At 40.2% G+C, this 23,236-nt stretch overlaps 1 protein-coding gene across 5 annotated transcripts; it reads right to left on the bottom strand.

The window, feature by feature from the left end:
• Window positions 1-1,289: 1,289 nt before the first annotated feature.
• GGPS1 (geranylgeranyl diphosphate synthase 1) lies at window positions 1,290-23,236 on the bottom strand. 5 transcript variants are annotated; one of them, XM_030499159.1, is made up of 4 exons: window positions 23,043-23,212; window positions 18,390-18,482; window positions 10,400-10,470; window positions 1,290-6,536 (listed from the first exon to the last, which is right to left on the bottom strand). In XM_030499159.1, exons 2-4 carry the CDS (start codon window positions 18,454-18,456, stop codon window positions 5,775-5,777), a joined length of 900 nt encoding a protein of 299 aa, XP_030355019.1. In that variant the 5' UTR covers window positions 18,457-18,482; window positions 23,043-23,212; the 3' UTR covers window positions 1,290-5,774. The 5 variants fall into 5 exon arrangements, with proteins under 5 accessions (XP_030355019.1, XP_030355018.1, XP_030355020.1 ...); XM_030499158.1 differs by lacking the exon at window positions 18,390-18,482 and having other exon boundaries at window positions 23,043-23,236; XM_030499160.1 differs by lacking the exons at window positions 18,390-18,482; window positions 23,043-23,212 and adding an exon at window positions 18,193-18,242.

Genomic DNA, 23,236 nt, shown 5'->3' with positions numbered 1-23,236 from the left:
TGCATTTCTTTTTCTTCTGTTTTAGCACTATAATCAACAGCTACAGTTCACCCAATGTACTTGACAAGAAACAGGACCGTTCCAATGCCAATAAAATAAACTAGACCAACATTTACATCTTGTTGCTTAGAGCTGCAACTTCTGAATTTTATAAGCACTTTAGTAAGGATTTAATTTCAGAATTTATTGAACATTCATTTTGGTTGGCGTAAAATATGAGATTAGGTTTATAGTACAGTTTTTACATTTCTGGGAATGACAGTTCTGCCATAGGGTTTTTACTTTGACCTGTACACCTCATCCCACCCCCAAAAAAAAAGAGAATAGGTTCTTCTGTTAAAGCCACAGGAGAACTGTAGGAGCAAATTGTATCCTTCATGTATTAACTCTGCAATTACCTGAAATTCTATTTTTAAAGAACTTTGTGTTTTTTCCTTGCAACATACTTTTATTTTTCCCCTTTTAATTTATTCCTATGGCCTTGGTGTCAGCCCAATTTTAATAACTTAAATGGATGAAAAGTTGTTATGCCTCCCTCAGCTAACAGAAGTTCACTGCAGAACAACACAGTAAATGACAGCAAGAGAACAGGCCCGTTTACGTGTGTTTCAAAACCGCGTGATGAAAAATGTATTTGCCATTTCTCCTTTTTACAGGCTTCAATAATTACTTTACTGAATGATTAAGAAACTTACACCATATGCTTCAGAAATAGCAACCGAAACATCATGAACGGAGTGAAAATAATCAACAGTGATCAAGAAAAGACGCAACTGCTTACTGACAGCATACAATTCACACACCAACAGAGTAGCGAGTGTTTTCATGGAGTTCAACTGCAAAAAAAATTATCTATTATTTTCTGTCACATCAGAACTAGTCTTCCACACAAATTCATGTCAGGTTTTGCTGTGCTCTCCCTGGAAGTGTCACATTAGGCCTTCCTGGGGTATCCCCCATGGTTCTCTACACTACAGGAAAGAGAGATGCTCAGTAAATACCTTTTCAGTGGGTTAAGTGGGAACTTACTTGTTCTGTAGGGCACACAGGTGAGGAGTGCTATCAGGATTCGTGTGGTTTATCCTGCATCTTTACAAGGGTGCCATCTAAATTAATTTAAAAAAATGCTGCAGAAAAGGTGAACACTGGTGCTCAGCTATGATAAAAGTTATTCAGGAAGGATGTTACTGGGAGGTAACAAGTCAAGTAGGCACACAGCAGATTACATATCCCTGGCTTCAAGAATAGAAAAACTGCTAGAGAAATAAAAATACAGTAATGAAACAATGTACTTTGTTTTATCTGTACTTTTAATTGAAACTTTAAGATGATATATGCAAGTTATAAAAATATCAGAATAAATAATATTTCTCTTTAATACCTCCTACATTCTATTTGGAAAGCAAGAAGGGAAGCTCAGAAACTAACCACCCCTTTAACCTTTCCTAATGAAGTAAAGGAGATGCTGTAAAATGATGTGGAATTACATGAGACAGCCTCAGGAGCCTAAAATTGGTTTTCTCATTCTCTCAGATCCTTTCCCCGGCTCTGTTTTTGCCTCTGTCCACCTGCCAGCTCTGACATTCATCAGGCTCTTGCTGAGTGGGATAATTCATTAACCCAGACAAAAGTTAACTCACTAGCCCTGGGGGAGAGAAGTTAAGTTCTTTCACAAAAAAGCTTAATGAGCATTACCACCAAAGCAAAATAGGTGTTGAAAGCAAATGGGTAGGAGAAGGAAAGGAGCTCCAGCTATAGGAGACAAAAATAATTTAAGCAATAAAAAAAATATGTTACAGGCTTTAGCTTCTTGGAAAAAAGTTTCAGGCATTTCAGGACTGCAGAAAATCTTGGATTACCTTGTGAAGGCATATGATGAGCCAAGATTTAACATTTCAAAAGCAAACCCAGACTATTTTGTTTGTCCAGGATCAAAAATGAGGTTGATGGAATTGTGTGTGCTATGGTATTAGTAGCAGAATAGAAATATAGCTGAGAAGAATTACAATGAAAGTACTGAGCAAATAATACAAAGAACATAGTAAATATCAAACCTGAAATGTAAAATGATAAGATTAAGACAGAAAAAAAAGCAGCAACAGATACCTATATTGCTCTTGAACATAAATAAAAGCCTGGCCCAATTCAGTGTTAAAGATGTATCAGAGTTCAAACCAGTTTTAGATAAGAATGTGCAAAAACCAACCAACCAAAACAAAACACAACCAAAAAAACCCATCCAAAAACCCAAACCAAGCACAAATCCTGTCTTTATACACCATGTTGGCATTTTAACAATAACTGAGGAAAGAAGCTATTCATATAGGAAACTTCTGTAGCACATGGAGGCATTTAGATATTTAATAGCTAGCAAAATCCACCATAAAGTTGAAAGCAAAAAGAAATAACCAGCAGCAACTTTCCCACTGCCATTAACATTTTTAGGCGGTTGGTATCAACAGCTGGCTGATACATACAGTGTTGTCCTGAAGCCAGGACAGTGGTACCTGAACAGCCTGAGCTCAAAGGCAGAAGTGGAAGACAAGTTATCTCCCTCCTCAGTAAGGTTCTGAAATGATGCCATTTTCACTATAATTGATGGGGATAACATCAGCCTTTGAAGCAGCAGAGACCCATGTACCATCCAATGGCTGCCCCTCAGGTAACAGCATTCATTTATACACACCATTCCTTCACATCCGAGCAAGCACACAATCACAAAACAGACTGAGGGAAGGGGAAATGCTGGAGACCGATGAGCATTTGCATTTCTCTTTATATGCATTGCAAGAGCTAACCTCCCCAAGAAACGCACTGGTAACCCGATCAAAGTAAATCTTATTGGCAATCTCAGGAAGATAATAAGGGGAACAGTTCTGGCTCAAAGGGACTGACACTGAAACCAACAGCCCTTATTGTCTCCCCACGGCTGTTTCCACTTGCAACTCAGATTTCCATTCCAGAGCAATGCATTTCTTGTGAAGATCAGGAAAAAACCTTACTCTGTGTTATGGGAGGCATAGCAACAGAGAACTGCGCTTACATAACTAAACTAATTCTGCAGCCACAGAACTCTCATGCTGCTTTAAGGAAGTGATTTTTCCTACCATGGCTTAACATCAGGAGCTTGTACCAGAGAATACTGATGAGGATGTACAGTCTCATCTTATGGCACCAAATATAAAATCTACCTTGACTATGGAGCATCATCACTGCCGATGCTTAATGCTTAATGCTTAAAGATGCTCTGCCTGCTTAATAGAGGAAGGGGAAAGATCCCAGCCTTCTTCAACTCTTGAATACATAAAAACCAAACCAAAACCCACAAAACTCAGAGGCCTCAGTTCATCTTAACGAAAGGGAAGACCAACAATACTCTGCTTCTGGGCCCTTTAAGATACACCTTCAGGGTATGCTTTGAATACTGGTATCAAAAGCCTTGAAGGCAGAAGAGTAAGATGGATGGTTTCTTGTTGGTCCAGCTTTCTTTTCCTAGGGTACTTTTCCCTTCTTACTTACTTCTGGTTTAAAGGGCCGGCAGCTGGAAAACTTCCAACATACTTAATCCTAAATTAATGTAGGCATGTTCCACAAGATACGGTATTAGAATAAATACTAGGGTGAGCTGCCAGAATGAACCAAAGTGACCACATAGCAGAAGTCTCAGATGGTGGAGAAGTTTTATACAAAAATAAAAAAAGCTACCTCATTGGGAAAGTTTGATTACACAAAATTGTTTACATCCAGCAACTGAGCAGGCATGAAATGGCACTAAGCACACTTCGCACTGTCAGTTACAACATCCCAACAGGCACAAGGCTATCTTTTACAGTACGACTAGGAGATTCTCTGACAGCAATAGTATTTCCAGTTCTCTCCCCCATTCTCCCCCATTCAACAGTGCTTAGAAACTCCCAAGACATGGCACAACGTAAATGCTGTACTTTGCTGCAGATAGTATTTTCTCATAAAACAGATTTACGGACTCACTATGGAGCACTGCAAGTCATGAAAAAGGAATTACAATTCACTGGCATTAACATTAAAGACACCTTTCATCATCTTTCAGTCATTCAGGCCTGGCAACTAGGGCCATTGAGTGAAAAGGCTATTTATTATTTCGTGCTTAATCACAGAGCAAAGATTCCTCCTCAGCACACAGATAAAAGGGATAGGCTATCATCCATAACTACATAATGTCTCTGACTAAAAGCAGTCATCCTGAATTTTTTCATGCTTGATTACTTTCATAAGCATCTTAAGGCTGCCCAGAGAAGACATTACAGCAATATCCTTCAGTTAGTCTTCTCAGTGGGTTGAGACTTTAACTCTCCCTGCTTTCCCAGAACAGTAAATGAACAACTGTGTAAAACTATCCTTTAGCTGTCAGAAGCCAAGCACCTCTGGCCATTTCTTTTGAGAGTATGCTTGAGCCAACACCATGGCTGACAGCATCAGTCCTACCCTTGATCCAAACCATTACCTCCTGCCACCAAAGCAAAGCTTTATGCGGCTGTGAAGCCTAAGGGAACCGAACCTGATTAAAGCCAGCCCAGCCAAGAAGAAACAAACATCTCTGCTTACATTTTGTTCACCTTTATATGTATGTATTTATATATAATCAGAGGGTTTTATCACTTACCGGCCTTTCCCCCCGAATCTTGCCCTTAGTTCCAGTTCCATTTTGCTGTGTCTGTGTATAAAATTTTAAAGTACTATTTAAGCCATTAACAAAACTGAAGTGGTATTATAGCATGTAGAACAAGATGCTGTACTTTGTTTTAGCAAAAAATTACAGAACTTGTCTTTTTGGAGAGACCTATAACATGCCTCTAAATAGTAATTCAGGACGTGAATGAATTACCTCCTGGAGGATCCCTCCTCAATTATAAACAGAGATTAATGAGACCTATACCTATTACAGTGTTCTGAAGTGACCTGATGTGAATCCCATTCCATTTCTAGTAGCAGCTTATGACGTTGCTATTTACAGTTACGTATATGAGCTCTAATGCATAGATTTGAATTCCTAGCTACAAAATACTTGACAGTTTAGAAATCTAAAACCAGGCAATCAAAATTATTCACTGCAGAGCTGGAATCAGCAGCAAATTTATGCTTTGCTGATGTGATGGAATCTTTTCTTTAAGGTACTTAGAAAACTTTATAAAGCTACATTTTCAGACTAAACATTAGTCTTATTTGCATATAAAATACTATCTTTCATAATTCACACTCCCCTGAAAATATCCCCAGAAGCTAGATAGGCTATTCACTTCATAAGCTGATCCAACTGATCTTCACAAGTCTAACTTAAAAATATCACACAACAGTTTTATGTGCATTGTGGTTGAAAGTATCTTGTTATTTAACATCATATATTTTGTTTTACTAGAGCATTGTTTGAAAATGCACAATACACTCAGGAAAATCTGATTGAACACAATTTCAGACAGAAACCTACAGTAGCCTGGTTAAAGATATGAGAGTTTTAGGCCTGAAATAATGCCGATGATTGTGTAAAGATGATCACATTTAGAGTCAAAACTTGTTTCAGTTCTAGTACACCCTCTTTAAAAAAGCCATCTGCAAGCAGTTACGGTTAAGACCGTATAGATAATAGGGTAAATATTTCAATACTCAATGACAAATTGCTTTTAACAGTAATTTCTGTAATGTGGCTACACAAGGGTTTTAAACAAGACTGATTATCACACCTCTCAGTCTAGTTATTTTTCCTTTTTAAAAAGTTCTGATCCACCCCCAGAAGGATTTTAATTTTCAGATTCTTTGAACATTTTGCTCAGCTGTTCAACTAGCGCTACAAGCTCAGGGTTCCCCCCAAGTGATTCAATTTGTTTATAGGCTTCAGATTCAAGCTCTTTCAATGTATTCCGAGTGTACTCAAAGGAACCCACATTTTCAAGGTAATGCACACAGTATTTTTTTATATCTATGTTTTCTGTCCTCTGACGTAAAATGTTTTGCACCTGAGTACTTTCAGGTCTTGACCAAATGGCATGAATGGTTGGGAATGAGAACTTGCCCTCAGTTAAGTCTTCACAAAAACTCTTGTTTTCACTATATTCTTTGGAGTGCAAGTTGGCATAGTCATCTCTTATTTGGAAGAAGAGGCCAAGTGTGTTAAGAAGCGGCTTTAAGTCTTTTTTATAATTTGAGAACAGCTGCATGAGGCCTACAGCTAATCCAAAGAGACCACCTGTCTTTTGCAGTACCATAGCTTTATATTCCGCTTCCGTAGGACAGGTGTAAGTATCCCTCCAGTAAATATCCAAGCCTTGACCTTTATGGAGTTCCAGAAGTTGACGAGTAAAAACTTTAACAGCATCTGGATGATCAAGGGTTAAAACCTTCTCTAAGCCAAGGAAATACACATAATTAGCACAGTTGATTACAGATGGAATTCCATAGATACTGTGTGCCACCGGAAAGCCCCGTCGCAGCTTTGAGTTATCTTCAATATCATCCACAAGTAGGCTTGCATTGTGCAACATCTCTGTCACTTCAATGATAACCTGTTACAAGAAGAGAAAATTACTAAGTCTCTCACTGTAATTTAACCTGAAGTTTTGCAAAACCTTTTTTAAAATGGATAAGGTTTTAAAGAATGGTATTCTTTATCAGTGAAGTTCCTCTTTAGTTCACTTGCTTCTACTATTAATACAGATTTATGAGCCAGTTTGCTGTAAGTCCTGGATCTTGTGGTCTGTCTTTTGTGTAACATTTTCAGATTCAAAGTGAACTTACTGCCTGAAATGTTTCCACTTGCATGCTCCTCTTCATTGTTGCTACAGTTCTAAAATATGCCATTGTCTAGGAGTCATGCAGTAACTGTTACTGGAAACATGAATAGAGGAAAAGCAACACAATGTTGTGATAAGTTTAGATGCACTAACTTGGGATCTCCAAAGTCAGTTCTTACAAGTGTTGGGTATCATTCATATTTGTCTTGTAAACCTTGTTTTGATAAATGGAGAGAGTTCATCTTTCTTTCCCCCCACTTTGTGCAGTTATCTTCAGCACTGAGTTCTTAAAAGACAGACTATTCTCTCCGAAACATATCATTTGGAAAATTCTTGACAGAAAGACAACAGCTACAACTTTTTGGGAAGCTTCCTAAAGACCTACTGCTTGTTACTAGGTGGACCAATATCATGTATCACCTGAGGTACACAATAAACTGTTCAGAACATCAAGTTTGTAGCTGATTACATTTGACTAAAAGTGAACCTTAATTCCAAAAGAGGACAATTGAACAAGAAATTAAGAGTTTTAACTCTTAATTAACTATATACTGTTATTAACTGCTAATTATTTACTATATACGGTTTTTATTGCACAGCTGCTATGCAGATAACTATATTCAGCATCTGCTTACATGGAAATAAATCTAAGCACATAAAACTGCATGCTGTATAAACTCACTACAAAACACATTAAGATATGGTTTTAAAGCTAATGAACCAATTACACTTGCTAGCTACAAACATTGCCCTCGGTAAATATTAATTGAAAAAACCTGCTTCTAAAAAATACTAAGGCCACCATTAAATAGTGGCAAGTACTGAGTATGGTACTATTTGGTGGGTGCTGTAGGAAGAAGGACTTCACTGCAAGCATCTTGAGCAGCAAGCCACCTAGTATTCAGTGACCACTGTCCCAGAGACTAAAACCCAAACCCCAGCAATCCAATTGTTTGTCTAAGATATAAATCCAAGAACAACCTACTTAAGAAACACTAATGACTCATTTACCAGTTAGAAGTGAGCCCTACTTTGACCTGTGAAGTTATGTTGCTGTCCACTGACTTTAAATCAGAGGATAGAGTACTTACTGAAAGCAACTTTGCATACCTATTTTGTCTGAATATTCTTTTAGCCCATTATGTCATTCTCAGTAACATCAGGGAAGTCTCAAGTCTCCCCGTTTTCTGCAAGTTCCTCAGATAAGCCTATTTCACTAACCTATTTCACAACACTGTCAGTTTGATGAACTTTTGCAGCTTCTAGATATTTAAGGTTTAATTGAAACAGTGCTTCATGACTGAGTGCTCGAATTAAGTGATCTTGTGAACTTAAAAGACAATGTCAAAAATGCTTCAGAGTTGAAAGGATGGACCAAAAAAGTTCAGACAGCAGAAAGAAAAAAAAAAAAAAAAAATAGCTTATTTTAGAAGACATCAGGAAGTAGCCTGAGGAAATGAAAGGACTGCTCTTCATAATGAAAGCTGAAGAACAAGCACAGAGTGTTATGCCTTCTTATAACCTAAGCCTATCCAATCAGTAGCTGCTGCACTATCACTCCGACACACAAGATTTCTATCTTCCTCCTTGCAATAGCTTTTAAGTTTGCTTGGCCCTGTACTAGGCCATTTCAGTGCCTTTTTAGAAGAAAGTTCATCTGACAAACCCAGCGTTCTCTAATTCAGCAAGCTGAAGTGTCTCAGTGCAGCATCAGATGGGTACTAGAGATGCAGTAAATAGGGGAGTGAGGGGAAAGAGACCACCTGCCTGAGAAAAAAGTGAAATGGTGGCAGTCAATAGCAAAATCAACTACCAAGGAACAGTAGCCTCAACTGTATCATCTAAAACTACATGAAGACAAATGACCTAGGGTGTAAAAAAAAAAAAAAAAAAAAAAGAGTCCCATAATGAGTGCCAGAATTCAGATTTTTAATAAAAGAAGTACAAATAGCTGGAAGGGAATCAGGCTGCTAGACACCTGGGACATCTTAAGAAGATTACAAGAGATGTCAAAAAGATGACTAGAAGTGGTCCTTCAGACTTCAACAACCTTAAGTTATTAAAATTGGTACAAGTATGCACAAAAGCAATAATAATTGCAGACTGAAGATGACAGGGCCTTGGTTTTGTCCTCGAATGACCCAAAGAATAAAAATATCAAGTTCCCTCACAAACAGCTTATGTGGTAAAGGAAACATTAAAACATCAGTTATCTTCATAAAGATAACCAGAACAAGTGGTCTAAGTTTTCAGTAATGGTTATATGATTGTCAGTTTAAATGTGACAAGTAGAACTGGTAACTTCTGTTAATACAGAGGCACTGCTGCTTTAGTTTACTATAGCACATGAAAGAAGATGGATCCATAATGTCATGGGTGCTCAGCAAGAGGACAAGAGACAACAGCCAAACTGCAGCATAAGGAATCCCAGTTGGACAGAACGGAAGAGTTTGTTGTCATGGGAAGACAGGCCGTAAAGCTGCAGAATCTACATTCTCACATTTTCAAAACTCAGCAAGGCCCCCAGAAACCTTAAGTAGCTAGGGAGCAAGACCTGCTTTAAGCAAAGGGTTGTCCTAGATAGCTCCCAGAGGCTTCTTCCAGTTTGAATTCTGATCTGCCATAGTCTAAACCTATGCATACAATACATAGATTGCTATATAATATGTTTTATTTGGATATGTAGCTGAGCATAAAGCATAAGATATGTCTAGCTGGAAGCCAGAATAAATCTGTCTAAAAAGTTATAGAGACAGGTTGGAATATAGAAGAGTTACAAGATGATGAATGCAGCATCTTCCTTTGTTTATATCACTTAGAGCATTTTGCTATTTGAGGACTACTAAGTGTCACTCTTAAGCCACATGAAAGAAGACTCCTTCACAAACTCCAAAGGTACTTCTGCCAACAATTAATGAAAGTAACTAGGGACCAGCTTGATACGTGTCAAAACCCATAACTGGTTATTTTAATGCCTTACGTTGTCTTGGACACAATATTTTGCAATCTCTAGATGCAGTTTAGCAAAATTGTCTAACCAAGATAAGTTTTCATTTGACAAGCCACAGTGTGTAAATACACAGCCATACATCTTACATAGCTCTGTCCAACAGAAAAACAAAAGGGAAGAAGAATTCCTAGTTTAAAGCTTCTCATTAGAGTAAGGACTCTAGACTGAATAAGAAGTCCACAGTTTCAGGTCCAGAATAAATAATGCTTTATAAAGTTCATTTCTGTCTTTGATATTTTTGTATCAAAACCATAAGATTTTTTTTTTTAACCATTATATTTGTGTAGTTTACAAGGTAACTGTCTAGCTTCTTCCATAAGTCATTGAAAACTCAGTGTTAACAATTAAGTAGGTAACAATGGTAGCTGCTTATCTACAACTCAAAAGGTTGAGTACACTTGGAACTAAGTAACTATTCTACATCGGATAAGCCATGGAAGTAATGTTTTTAGTGTTACATCAGTCAAAGCTTTGCACTCAAGTTGTTTTCCCGAAAGCTTACTTTAATGTATTCAGAAATTAGTACATTTAAGACTGCTGATCATTTATGCTATGTAAGAGAATCATCTGTTATCAGTAGCCTTGGAAGAAAGATTAATAACCCTTTAAAGTAATTAGCCAGTACCTGTATTTTATCTTCTGGAACATTCAGCCAGTGATTAAAGGCCTGTGACAGTTTGGTTCTCACTTGCTTACCTACAATAAAAATATTACAGGCATTTATAAAAAGCACATAAAGTTCATTATTAGGGACAACAGTTTGTCTTAACAACTATAGCTGATCTGAGACCAGTAAACCGATTGGTGTGATCACCTGACAGCAAAAAACACATCGTAGTGTGTAGCTTGTTTCCTCATTGTATAAACATCAATTATATCAGTTTTAAACATTTCACAGTAATATGAGAAGCACACATTTACAGTTACTATATTTAGTTTTGGCAGTTTGGTTAGTAAGTGATCCTGACTATGTTGTTAACATGTACAGATCAACTTCCTACTTCTGAAAGTAAACGCTAGTTTGCTAGGCATGTTGGTTTTGTGTGTGTAACAGATTAAGAAGTTTCAGTTATGATTCATTATTAGTTGAAGATATGGATATTTGTTGAAAATTTATTCGTCTCCATTTTTAGGTCTTTCTCCTGTAGTACTCTTTACTTGCTACTGACAATTTGTGAAGCACAAAAGTGATATTTGATATACTTAGTAACTAAAAAAAATCTGAACAGAACACTCTGAACAGAACTTTCCAATAATTCATATATTTATCTTACACCCAAGAAGTCTACCTAAAAATAATAGGATTTGTTCTGCTTTGGCTAAACATTGTTTGGTGGAGCCAAGCAGTCACTCCATTCCATAGGAATGAAAGACAAGATCAAAAGTCTAAGTTCAGTGTTAAAATAAGCATTACTGTTCAATCCACATACATTTTACATGAGAGTTAATTTTAATAGAAGTTAACCCATTGATGCCAGCTTTCTTTAATAAATTGTTAGAAGTCATGTACTGATTGATGATCAATATGAAGTAAAGTCACTCCCTACCCACACTGAGACAATGCTGCTCTGAACTTTGGGAAGCTCAGCTATGCATAAGATCTTCAAATAGCTGCAAGACAAACAGCTCTGCATATGTAGTTCACATCAACAAGGCATCTGGAATAAAAGCTTTAAATTTCAAAGCAGTGCAACCTAGACAGTGGGTTCCATATTACTCGTCTCAAGATCTACTGACGCTACTTAAGGATTCTGCAATATTAGTCCTCATGTTGATGATGCCATCTTGCCCATAGCACTGAAGAAATTTCAACAGTTCAATCTCTCCCTAAGGCTTCTCTACAGCTGTGTGACCAGCACATACAGAACAGAATAATAAAAATGGGTAGAGATTCACTTGCAGTGATATACCATAGAGAAATTGGACTGAGGATATTTCCTTTTCTAATTAAGTCACCACCAGGTAAGCAATAGCTTTGTGGTTTGGGCTTTTATTCCCTTGCTCAGAGGGCTTCAATTTTTGTCTCAATTCTCAAACATTTCCACTGTTTCCTGTCACCGCCATCTTCTGGTTTCCGTTAGAAAAGAATAACAAAAAGGTGCTTCTTCTTTCATACAATGGTTTTGGTTTCTGGTCTCAAAAGCCTAAACGCAGAAGCCTCCACTCCTTGCCAGACCTTTCCTCTTCCCAGACTAGACAGGGCAACAATCCAAGGACACTAGGACAAAATTAAAAGGAGTAAAACTTAACGCTGGCAGAATTATCTCATTTCTTTGCTGTCATGTGTCACTGCTCTGTTAATTATTTTAGGCAGGTTATTGCGAAACTGAAGAATATAGAGGTCTAACTTCTAAAATTAGACGCTCTACCTACTGTATAGAACTCTATAATAAGAGACATAACTGCATCAAGCTTTTATTAAAGTTATGCTAAATGCATTTGGTTTAACCTGCTTAAGATCCTAATATTACCTAAATCAAACAGTAACTATAGAAAGCTTTTCTCATTAGAAATGCTGGGTGGAAAAGGTGAGAAAAAAAAAAAAAAATAATCAGAATGTAACTGATTCGCTCTGGTGAAATTCCTTCTACAGATAAGAACATAAAACCCTTATCTTTGAAATAAAAATCAAGTTAAAGATGTTGTACTGAGGATAATCCCTCCCACATCTTCAGATAGATGAGGTGCTTCTATAAAAACGAAAAATCAGCCTTACTCTCTATACACGCAATTGCTCTTGTGACAGGGTACAGATCCAAAACCCACAGACTTCCAGCTCTGGACATGCTTGCGATTAGTATTTCTTCACTCTTGCTGCTCTGAAGCGACCACAAATTATGCCCTCAGGGCAGCACCCCACTTGATAGTGAGGGTACATAAAAGGGCTAGAACAGCATGGGAAAGAGCAGAGGGACCATTAACCTATCCCTCATTAGAGCCTCACCAAGCTAATTCAACTTATTACACCAGCAGAAAACTCTTTTTTGCTAGGTTAGCTTTCTGCCAGCTTTAGGTACTGAGTCAGCTTATGAAGTGGATCTGCTAGACTTAGTACAGGGTAAGCAGCAGATGCTGAGACAGAGGAAGGGGGTACTGCCCTTCTAGAGGAAGCAAACTATTACCTCAGCTGTCTTGTACATTTTCACATTTACCTCTGTCCTCTGATGGATTAACACTAAATGGATAAATTCCCCAAGCAGACCTCCTCACACAGCTACGAAAACTCTACAGCCAGCACAAGTGAACTGCAGGAAGACAAGCAAAGAGAGCAAGCATATACATTTCTAAACCTGGGCAGCCACTTGTGACAGATTTAAGGTCACTGCAGAATTGTCTAGCTTAACTCCCCTATTCAAAAAAGGGTTAAATAGTCCAGGGTCGTGGTCCTGATTTTTTCCTTGTTCCTTCTCCTCAGGATCCTGAACGCCACCATCCCATGGTCACTGCAGCCAAGGTTGCCTCCAGACTCCAAGTCCTAACCAATTTTTTCCTCTTTCTAAGTGTGAGATAGAGCACAAAGCCTTCCTTCATCAGCTCCTTGATCACCTGTGTCAGCAGTGGTCATTGATGCATTCCAGAATCCTCCTGGATTGCCTGTGCCTTGCTGGTTGCTGCTTCTACAAGATACTGAGGCAGCTGAAGTCTCTCATGAGGACCTGCGCCTGTAAATATGAGGACTCTTCCAGTTGTCTGAAGGCCTCATCTACTTCTTCCTCCTCAGGTAATCTGTAGCAAAGACTCACTATAGTGTCACCCTACTGATCTGCCCTCTAATCTTAAACCACAAGCTGTCAACAGGCTTATCACCTGAAGGCAAAGCTCCATGCAGTTCAGTTGCCCTTTCACACAAAAAGCAATTCCCACCTCTGGTTACCCCAGATTGCTTTCCTAGGCAGTCCATATCCATTGCAGCACTCCAGCTCTGCAAGCTATCCCACATCAGATGCCCCAATAAAACTGCAGCCCTGTAACTGCATACAGACCTCTAATTCCTCCTGTTTATTCCCCATGCATTTGTGTATAGACACTTTAGAGAGGCACCCAATCCTGCACATTCCCTGGAAAAAAAGTGAGAGCTTCTCCCATCATGTTGTCCTGTTTATGCTTCCTTGTTTGCGTGCATACACCTAAGATGAGCTGCCTTCAGCTCTGCTCTGTTGATTACAAGGTGTCTCTTTTGTCCCCATCAGCCTACACCCTTTTGTTTGGAAGTTCACCATTTCCTGTGTGTAGTCATTCCCCTATACTGTAATTTTTAGTTTAAGTCCCTTCTTACCAGGTTGCTCAGCCTGTTTGCAGAGACTTTTGCCTCGACTTGGGTAGGTGGATGCTATCTCCTTCCAGTAGTCCTTGACCTACAGAGGGAGTCCCATGGTCATAAAACCCAGCTAACCACTTGTTGATATGCAGGATCTGTTTGTTCCTCTTGATGGTGAGGGAAACAGGGTTTGAGGGTCATGGAGAAAAGCCACCTGGCTCCCTGTGCCCTTGGCCCTCATTCCAAAAGCCACATGGTGATGCCTGATAAGCTCCAGGCATTCTCTTGCTATATCCATTAGTGCTCAAGTGAAAGAGCTGCAGCTAAGTAGTCTGAGGGTGAAACACACCTTGGCAGTTCCTTTATAGCATCCCTGATCAGAGCTATCCAGAAACAGCAAATCTCCCTAAGATAGAAGCTCTGTCCCGTGCAGGAGCCAGCCTCCCCACTACTACCACTTGCTGCTGCCCAGGTGCTGGTCTAATGCTTTGTTGCATATAAAGCTCCCAGCTTTGTGTCTTCTTTCAGTGCACTAAACCTATTTGCCAATTGCACATCTGCTTGAGGAACACGAATCTTCCTCCTGGTGCCAGAAGCCATCAGCTCTGAGTTTTCACCACTGTGGGAGTATCCATTTCTCAATGTGACATGCACAGACTGTTCCTGCCCCTCCTTCAATATACCTAGAATGTTTCAGGCTCTTGAACCTGCAGGGTCTCGCTCTTTTTGTTATTTCTGATGCTGTGCAGCCTGCTGACCCTCTTCCACTGCTCCCTTGCTTTGTGACACATTTTCCATCACTGCACACACCTTTTAGGGGCCGGGACATCACTTTCTTCTGGCCCAGTGGGTGCTCTCAGGCATCTCTGCAGCTCAGATACTGGAGACCTACAGCCTCCCTCAGGAAATTTGCCCAAGTTGAAGCCTCTGATGTGTCAAGTGTAGTTGTGCCAGTGGCAGAAATCATGCCTTCTGGTGCTCAACTCCTTCTCCAAGCTGGTCAAGTTCTACAGACCAGCAGAAAAAGCTAAAAACAAAAGCCAGTCTTTATTGTTTAGCTTACTGAACAAGCCTAGGAAAGACTGCAGCCAAGACCAGAGGGACATGAAAGGGAAGATGTACAGTTATGAATAGGATCAGAGCCTACCCCTTTCAATAGCAAGCTGTTGACCATATCAGTTTTACTGCAACTGAAATTTCATATACTCCTTAATGCTGCAAAAACAGCTACTTGTGTTAACTCAGCCTCTCTGAGATAAAAGATTTATCGCATGTGTGAATCAGGCCATCTTGAGACAAACCACACTGGAATTTGTGAAAATTAATCCTGTTTATTGCACTTTGTTTATGTAAACGACACAATACTAGATTAAGTAGAACACCGCTATAAACTAGTATGGCAATGCTCTACTACAATGACATTTTACAAGAGAAGTTACTGTTACAGAATGTGTGTTCTCCCAAGCAGTAATTTCTGCTAGTGAAGGGATAAACAATAATTACCATACTAGCAGTTAAAATAGCAACATAATAAAAAACAAAAAAACCCAAACAAACAAACACCCCACCACCTTAAGCTTCTCCATCCTAGTGCTGCTGAAGTCAAAGAAACAGAGAAGCTTAGCTTAAGTATCATCCCCAAACTTTTACCATCAGAAGTCCTATTTCATTAATCGTAGAGTAGTTTGGGTTGGAAGTGACCTTCAAAGATCACCTAGTCCAAACCCCCTGCAAGGAGGAGGGACATCTTAATCTAGATCAGGTTGCCCAGCACCACATCCAGCCTGGCCTTGAATGTCTCCAGGAAGAGATATTTAAGCAGAGTAATCAACTTCTTATATTAAGGCATTAATCCTTAACAGTTATTAAAATCTGTGTTCTTACACTACAGATGACATTAGTAGGCACCTTTCCACCCCCCCAACAACCTTAATATTGTTACACAATCCCTTTTGTGTAAACGAAGTTTGATATGCATCTAAATTCATTCAAGTTCTCATAGGTTACTAAATTGTTTGGAGAGTTTGGTTTTTAAACTAGAATTAAAAGATAAGCAACTGGACTACTGTAGGGTCATAAGCGTACATATCTGACACTCTGCAAAAGCCCCTCAGGGCTCAAGCTGATCCAACATAGAAACAGCTCCTTGTCCCCACCCTTGTGCCAGCTCACTAACAAGACAAGAAAAGATTAACCAGGCAAGTTTTTAACAGGTTAGGTGATTGATACTACCTGATCATTTGGTTAGCAAGCTGAGAACTGGCACAAGTTAAGAAGCAGGAGTATACTGCCAGAAGCATAAGGAAGATGGAATGAACTGCCTCTTTCAGCAAGAGCTTGTTAGATTAGCTCGGGCATCTCATTTGGGCTCCACCCTAATTATGAACAGCTAACATATGCCCAGTTTCTCCCCTTCACTAAGCATTGGTGCTCATACTGATTCCAAGGTCCACACAAGTAACTGGTTCCTACTGATCCATACTTGGCATAGCTGACTTTGGGCAAAGCCAGTGTTTCAAAAATAGTAAACATCCAGCTATATGACTGTGAACCCTCTCTGCTTCACCTGTCACTCAGTACAATCTTTCCACAGATATACAGATATTTGTGCATAGACAGAGGTGTATCTTACTCTCACTTTCTCCACAAGGTAAACTAAGAAGAGATCATGTTAAAGCAATCAAATTTATGATACTTTAGCAGGATAGAATATAAAATGCTTGCACTATCAGTAAGTATAACATTATATAAGCCATCAGTTTAAAGCAATCAAGGTTGAACTCGCTCAAAGTATGGGAGTTTAGGCACAGGAGTCAAGGTGGAAAGGTTAAGTGTATATCCTAGATGCATCATTTAAAGTGAAAGCTTACTGAAGAGCTATTGGTCAAGCACTTTTTCCTATGGAAGCTTTTTTTGGAGGGCACTTTTTGGTTGTTGTATATTTCCTACTAGGAAGCTAAGCTTTTTTTGCTGGTACCTATGAAAGCTTAGGAGAATGGTTAGCAACTAAAGATACAGAGGTGTTACAATATACATTGGTTATATGAGATAATCTAACCAAACAAAAAGTACACTTAAAGATGGTGTTGCAGGAAAACAAGTTTCTTTAGGACCAGCTCTTAGAAAGATCTCTAGAACGTTATAGGCTCATTCTCAAGGTATTCTCCAGCAAATTCTCTACCAAAACTAAGTTCAACATATCCAAATGGAATATACTGTGAAGATATGGGAAATGAGCTTTCTGGCATTAAAAAGACATGTTACTGCCAAATTCTTTCCTTTTCTTATTTTTCAACTCATGGAGTGCTAACTACCAAGTCAAATAAAATCACTAACGTAGACAAGACAATCCTGAGTATTTGCAGAGATCAATAATGAAATTATATACAGGTATAATGACTTGGGACGTGCCCTACTGCTATAGAGGTCTTGTTGCAGACGTGCAAAAACCACATAGTACCGTGCTTGTGATTCATTTTGCTACTTGTCCAGACGGAAGGTCTTCTACCGTGGTCAGATAGAATTTTGGTCAGAATTATTTTCCTTAATATTTACCATATTTTGGATCTTCTTTAACTCCACCAGTATGCAATAAAAGCTGGACAGCAGGCAATCATGCAATAGTCCTAATGACATAGTTCCACTGCTATTTTTATAAAGTTACATTGACAGCTTATGCGGTCTTCCTTACACTTTAGGTGCCCAATTAAAAGCCTCGACAAGCAATCTGACTGTTCAAAGAGGCTTCTGACAGGCATATCCACACAGTAGTTCTTTATCAAACTGCATCCTGAATTCTGCTAAAATATGCACCATTCAAGACTGAAAAAATAATCTAAATGTGTTTCTAGTGCCCTGATGCCACACAAGGACTGGTTGATCCTCTGGCAAGTGACACAATCCAGGGACAGTTGAAATTTGCTGAAAGAATACCTGGCTCTACACATGTCAGCAGAACAAACTACACAAAAGAAACACACACTTTAAACAAAAATAAATGCAACCCACTGAGTCCAGTACAGGAAGCTGATAAATTCAGGCTGATGATGTTTTGTTCTTTAAGACTGGGATCAAGTCTTCAGTATTTGCCCTTCCCAGTTGTAAAACGTAGCAAGTCAGCTACTCTGAAGAGAGAACAGAGTAACTGGAAAACTACTTACACTGCAACAGACTCAAGAGCTATTGTAGCAATCTCAAAATGTGTGGTTCTACAAGAGGAAGAAAAGAACAAATACTGAAAAGTGTTACTTTTAATTACTCTTCAATCCACAAATCAAGAATGGATAAACTTCTTGGCTTATACTTGCTATGAAAACACTTTTGACGTTTAAGAACAACACAGTACAAAGAAACTTGCCTGGCAGTTGAAGTAAGTACTGGTATGGCTCTAGGATTCTTTTAGATGTTTCATCCATCCCATCCATTTCTTTATTTCATAAGAGGTAGTTCACTGTTAAAGAAAGTGTTATTTAACACTGTTTAGACCAAGAATTAGAGAAGCAAAAAGTAGATGCATGCAATTAATAAAAAGTCAGCTGACTTCAAGGTTAGGTGCAAATACTCCAACTTGGCACATGACACCTTTAGTTAATAAAATTCATTTAGAAAAGAAACAAGCATATGTACTAAACACGTTTTCTTTATTCATGAATAGTTTAAACCAACTGCTAGACTTGGTGTGCTCTTTTACGTATTGGAGGGCTCGGATGGTATTTAAAACATCAGCATTTGCAGCAATGAAGCTCCACTTTAGAGGAGACAGCACATACAAAACCTCATGACTAACCTGATTAGACCTCCTTAAATACTTTCCCCATACAAAAGTAGAGATGCCTAAGAGCACAAAAAAACCTCACACCAAGGCAACCTAAATAAGTTGTACACTAGCTTCAGCCTTCTGATAGAATTCTTTGGTCCTGTTTTAGAAGTCAGAACAGGAATACAGCATTTTCTTATCCCTGCTTCAGCACACAGACATCTTTACACACTTTCCCATGTACTATATATATATATAACAGACTCTTATGAGCAATCTTTTAGGATCTAACCCCTACATAGCTCAACAATTGTCTATTGATTATGTTTCAGTTCACATAACTTTGGTCATCTATATCTGCATTTTTTCCAGACTGTTTTCTGTAACAGATTTTGTCCTTTCACCTCTAGCCTTCCTTGCTGCACTGCAGATGCGGCAGCTCAAAAACAATTTTTCTAATGTCATTTTAAGACAGGAACTGCAGCAGGAGCATAAAGTCTCATGCTACTTCAGCATAATTTCTCAGCTACTTAGATAGCATCCTGGAAATGATGTGCTTTTTGCCCCTGGAGCATCTGAACAGTTATATAAATTATCCATAAAAATAACTATTTTAAATTGATATTTATAAGCAGGGACTGATGCATTTTTAATGTAGTTACATTAAGGGGAGTGGTTAACATGAATCAGAAAAAACACATTCCACACTTGCTCAAAGTAATCCAGCACCACTCTCCCATCAAAAGCTCAGACGATCAGCATTAAGATCACTGCTTCCTCTTAAGCTACCTGGACAAACTGGAATTCTCCAGCATTCATGACTTCCCTTTTCAGTATAGCTCTATCAGTTCCTGTCTACTCCTATTCCCACCCTCTACACCCATAAGTATTTGCAGCAGTCCAAAGTTGGGGTCTGCACCGATAACCAAACTTAGGTTTGGATCAATTCCTTTATTTGCTTCACTGCCTATGTTAATCAAATATATCAGCACTTCAGGGGCAGGAAAGGCTATTTAAGCAAACACAGTTGCCAACAAAATGCTCACAAGACTGCACCTTTTGGGAAAGCTTTGCATAGTTTCTTAGCAGTAATGCCACAATAAGCAGTACAGCCTTTCCACCTTATCCCATGGTGTGCCAGCACAACTAGTGGTCAGGCCACACAGTAATCTAAATCAGATTTGGCACCCTTGACTCCCTTTTCTTATTGTCAGCTTGCTGGTATAGCTGAAGGGATAGGAATGGCTTTTAAGCCAGCAAGGAGAGTCAGCTGTCAAACTGTACCCTTACATACCAAAGATAAGTCTCAAAGGACTTCAGTGAGGAAGTGAAGTCAAAAAGATTATCACAGTCTAGCCCCAGATGTTAAGTATAAAGAAACTGGTAGAAATAGATATAAAGACACTATCAACTTAAACTCTCCTGTTTGTTTGTCAAAAATTATTTGTCAAAAAGCCACACGGTGGTTTAGAATTGGAAGTGCCTAGCTGGAAAGACATGTTAGGTTGGAACTGCTCCTCTATAAAGTTTCTGCTTAAAAGTAGATATTAGAAGTTCTTTCTCCCCCCTCAGCCCATAAGGAGGTTTCTTGCCTGTCTGTAGGACACTAAGACAATATTCAGATTTCCAAACTAACATGAAATTCTCTAGTCTTACACAGCATCAAACTAAACATTTGCATCTTTTGGCACAAAACTAATAGTGGTCTACCCAAAATGCTTCTTATCAGCAGAAAATTAGTCTGGCACTTCTCCAACAAGTGCCAAGATTTTTATTTTTTAAATAAAAGGGAGGAAAAAAAGCTCTAACAGACAAAGAGCGCACTGTAACTTAGTTTTAATCACTACAGTCAAACTTTTCTAGACTGCTAAGCTACCTTTAAGTGAAGTGATAGGTAACCTCTGCTAAGGAAAAGAGAAATGGTCTGATTATTCAGACAGCTACATGTCTAACATACCCACCAAAACAAGAACAGTGAGCAGAACCTCCCAGAACCTTACACAAAGAAAGGGACACTTGATAACTATGTAAATGAAGTTGCTCATAAAGGCCTGTAAGCATGACTACCATGATATGAACCTTGTAATATTAGTGCTCTTTGCATAAAGTTATCACATTTGACACACTTGGGACATGCTTGATATTAATGGTTTCCTGCCTAGGTGACTAACCAATTTACTATGGAAGTTACAGTGTTGCAGAAAGAAAGTCTTCTCAGTAAAGACATTTAGAGACAAGATCTCAGGCACACTGGGGGGGGGGGGAATAATAAAAATTGCCAGGAGTTAAACCATAAATGAATGGGAATGCAAAGCTTTTTGTTAGTGAAAGCACAAGAATTGATTACATGTGTGCTTACTCAAAGGATTAAAGCAGTTAAGGTCATTTTGCCTTTTAAACCAGTACGCAGACTTGCTGCATTTCAATTCATATGCATGACTAAGTTATTTTTCCAGTTATTTCTCAGTATCCCCGCATAAGCACAGAGAACAGCTGTTATGGGCACAGGCCACACAATCACAACAGAGAGCCCACAGAACTGTCTTTTGGACTGCAACAAACCTCCTCTCTTATGATCACCTTGAAAACACACAAGACACTAAAATAAGCTGGTGACATGGGCTTCCACAAGTTGGAACTACTCTAAAACCATACCTGAAGCTGTGTCCAGGAGTTTCCTAGAGAGGATGCAAGTAACATTAATTCTAGGTTATATCTCAAGAAAAATCTTCATTTCTCACCCCATCTCCTCCAATCCAATCCTGCAGAATATTCTCCTCCTCCCCAAAATTAGGGGAATGTGATCACTGAAATAGTCCAGGTTAAATAGACAGTGTTTTTAAAAAGCATCACCATCTCAGGGGCTCCAATCACAGTACAGTTACACATAAAAATAAAGAGAGCAGAGGCGTAGTTCAAAAGGAACCACCCAGAAAGTTCTTAAATCGGCTCCATCAGAGAATTTAGTGCACTGAGATACTGGCTTCATTGTAACTAGCGTGTGCGTGGAAGCCCCAAACAGGCGAGTGTAGAAGTGAGAAGGTCTGTTTCAGGAATACACGGAAACTGTTGTGAATGTGTATTCTTTCAAAGAGGCTACCAAGGCTCTTAATACAAATATAATTTGGACAGATTCTTGTCACCCTAGTCCACATTCTCATTCTAATTAGTAGAATCCTCTTCACAAGCCCTCCTAGGCTGACACCGAACAAAATCGTGTACTCAACTTAAAGGTAGGCAATTTCCCGTGGGTGGAAGGAGAGTCATTCACTTTGCCCGAAGATACAGCTGGGTAAACAAGCGGCTTTCCACAGCTACCATTTCAATACTAACGCTAGAACAGTAAGAACATACTGCTGCTGGAACTGTGATTCTATTTTAATAGGATTTCCAGATATAATTGAGCATGAACGCTATGGAAGCCGGACAATAACACCTGGGCTGTCCAAGCCCTCGCACTATGGTGTGACAGCACACAGGCGGGAAAGGGTTTTAAGCTGCAGGCTGACCCGAGGGTAGAAAACGAGTCGGCAGAAACCGGGACTACTTCTGAGTCGCTGCAATACGTGATGCAAATTCACATTTCACAACGAAGGCGAAGTTGTTAGCCTGCTCGCAGATGACTAACCCCGCCCAACACATTATAGTCAACACAAAGTGTATAGGGTTCATTTTTCGGAGTTCAACGTAGGATAGATATGTAACCGCGACGGAGGCGGCAGAGCCCCTCCAGCGACTCCCACAACGCCAAGGCAAGCAGTCCGGCCTCACCAGCGCCATTTTAGATAAAGCGAGACCGAGAGCCGCGGGCTCCTCGCTCCCCCTACCCACCGTCCACCCCCATTTTCTGATCTGCGCTGCCAGCAACCGGGCTCGGCCCCCAACAGGGAGGGAAGCGCCGCCCGCCCGGCGCAGCCCCGGCTCCCGCGCGCCCGGTCAGCCCGCCCCGGCGACAGCGCCGCCGCCCGCCGGCGCCGCCCAGCACTAACGGCGGCCGCCGGCCTCCCTTCCCTTCGGCCCCTTCCCGGGCAGCCCGCCAGCCCCTCCTGGGCGGAGCGGCCGCGGGACCCGCTTCCCTTCCCCCCCCACCGCAGCCGGGCTCGCCCTTGCCGCCCGTCCCCGCGGAAAGGAGGCGGGGAGAAAGACCGGCTCCTCTGGGAAGGGCCCCCGCGCCAGGCGGCGACAGCGCCTCCTTCCACCAACGGCCAGATCACGGGCAGGCACGGGTCCCCAGCCCGGGCAGCCGCTGCTCACCTCGCCTCCGCCGCCAGCCGGAGCCGCTCCCCCGAGCAGCCTCCGCTGCACGAGTGGCGGCGGGCGGAGCACCGCCCCCTTCCGCTCCGCCAGGCGCCACCTTCCCCTGTTGGGGGAAAATGCGCCACCAGCGCGGCACGGCGCAGGCGCCAGCCTGGCCCCCTCGGCTCATTAGCATTCGGCCGGGGCCCCGT

The sequence above is a fragment of the Strigops habroptila genome, chromosome 10 (genome assembly GCF_004027225.2).
Source record: "Strigops habroptila isolate Jane chromosome 10, bStrHab1.2.pri, whole genome shotgun sequence".
NCBI lineage: Eukaryota > Metazoa > Chordata > Aves > Psittaciformes > Psittacidae > Strigops > Strigops habroptila.
This window is presented reverse-complemented; position numbering and strand designations above follow the sequence as displayed.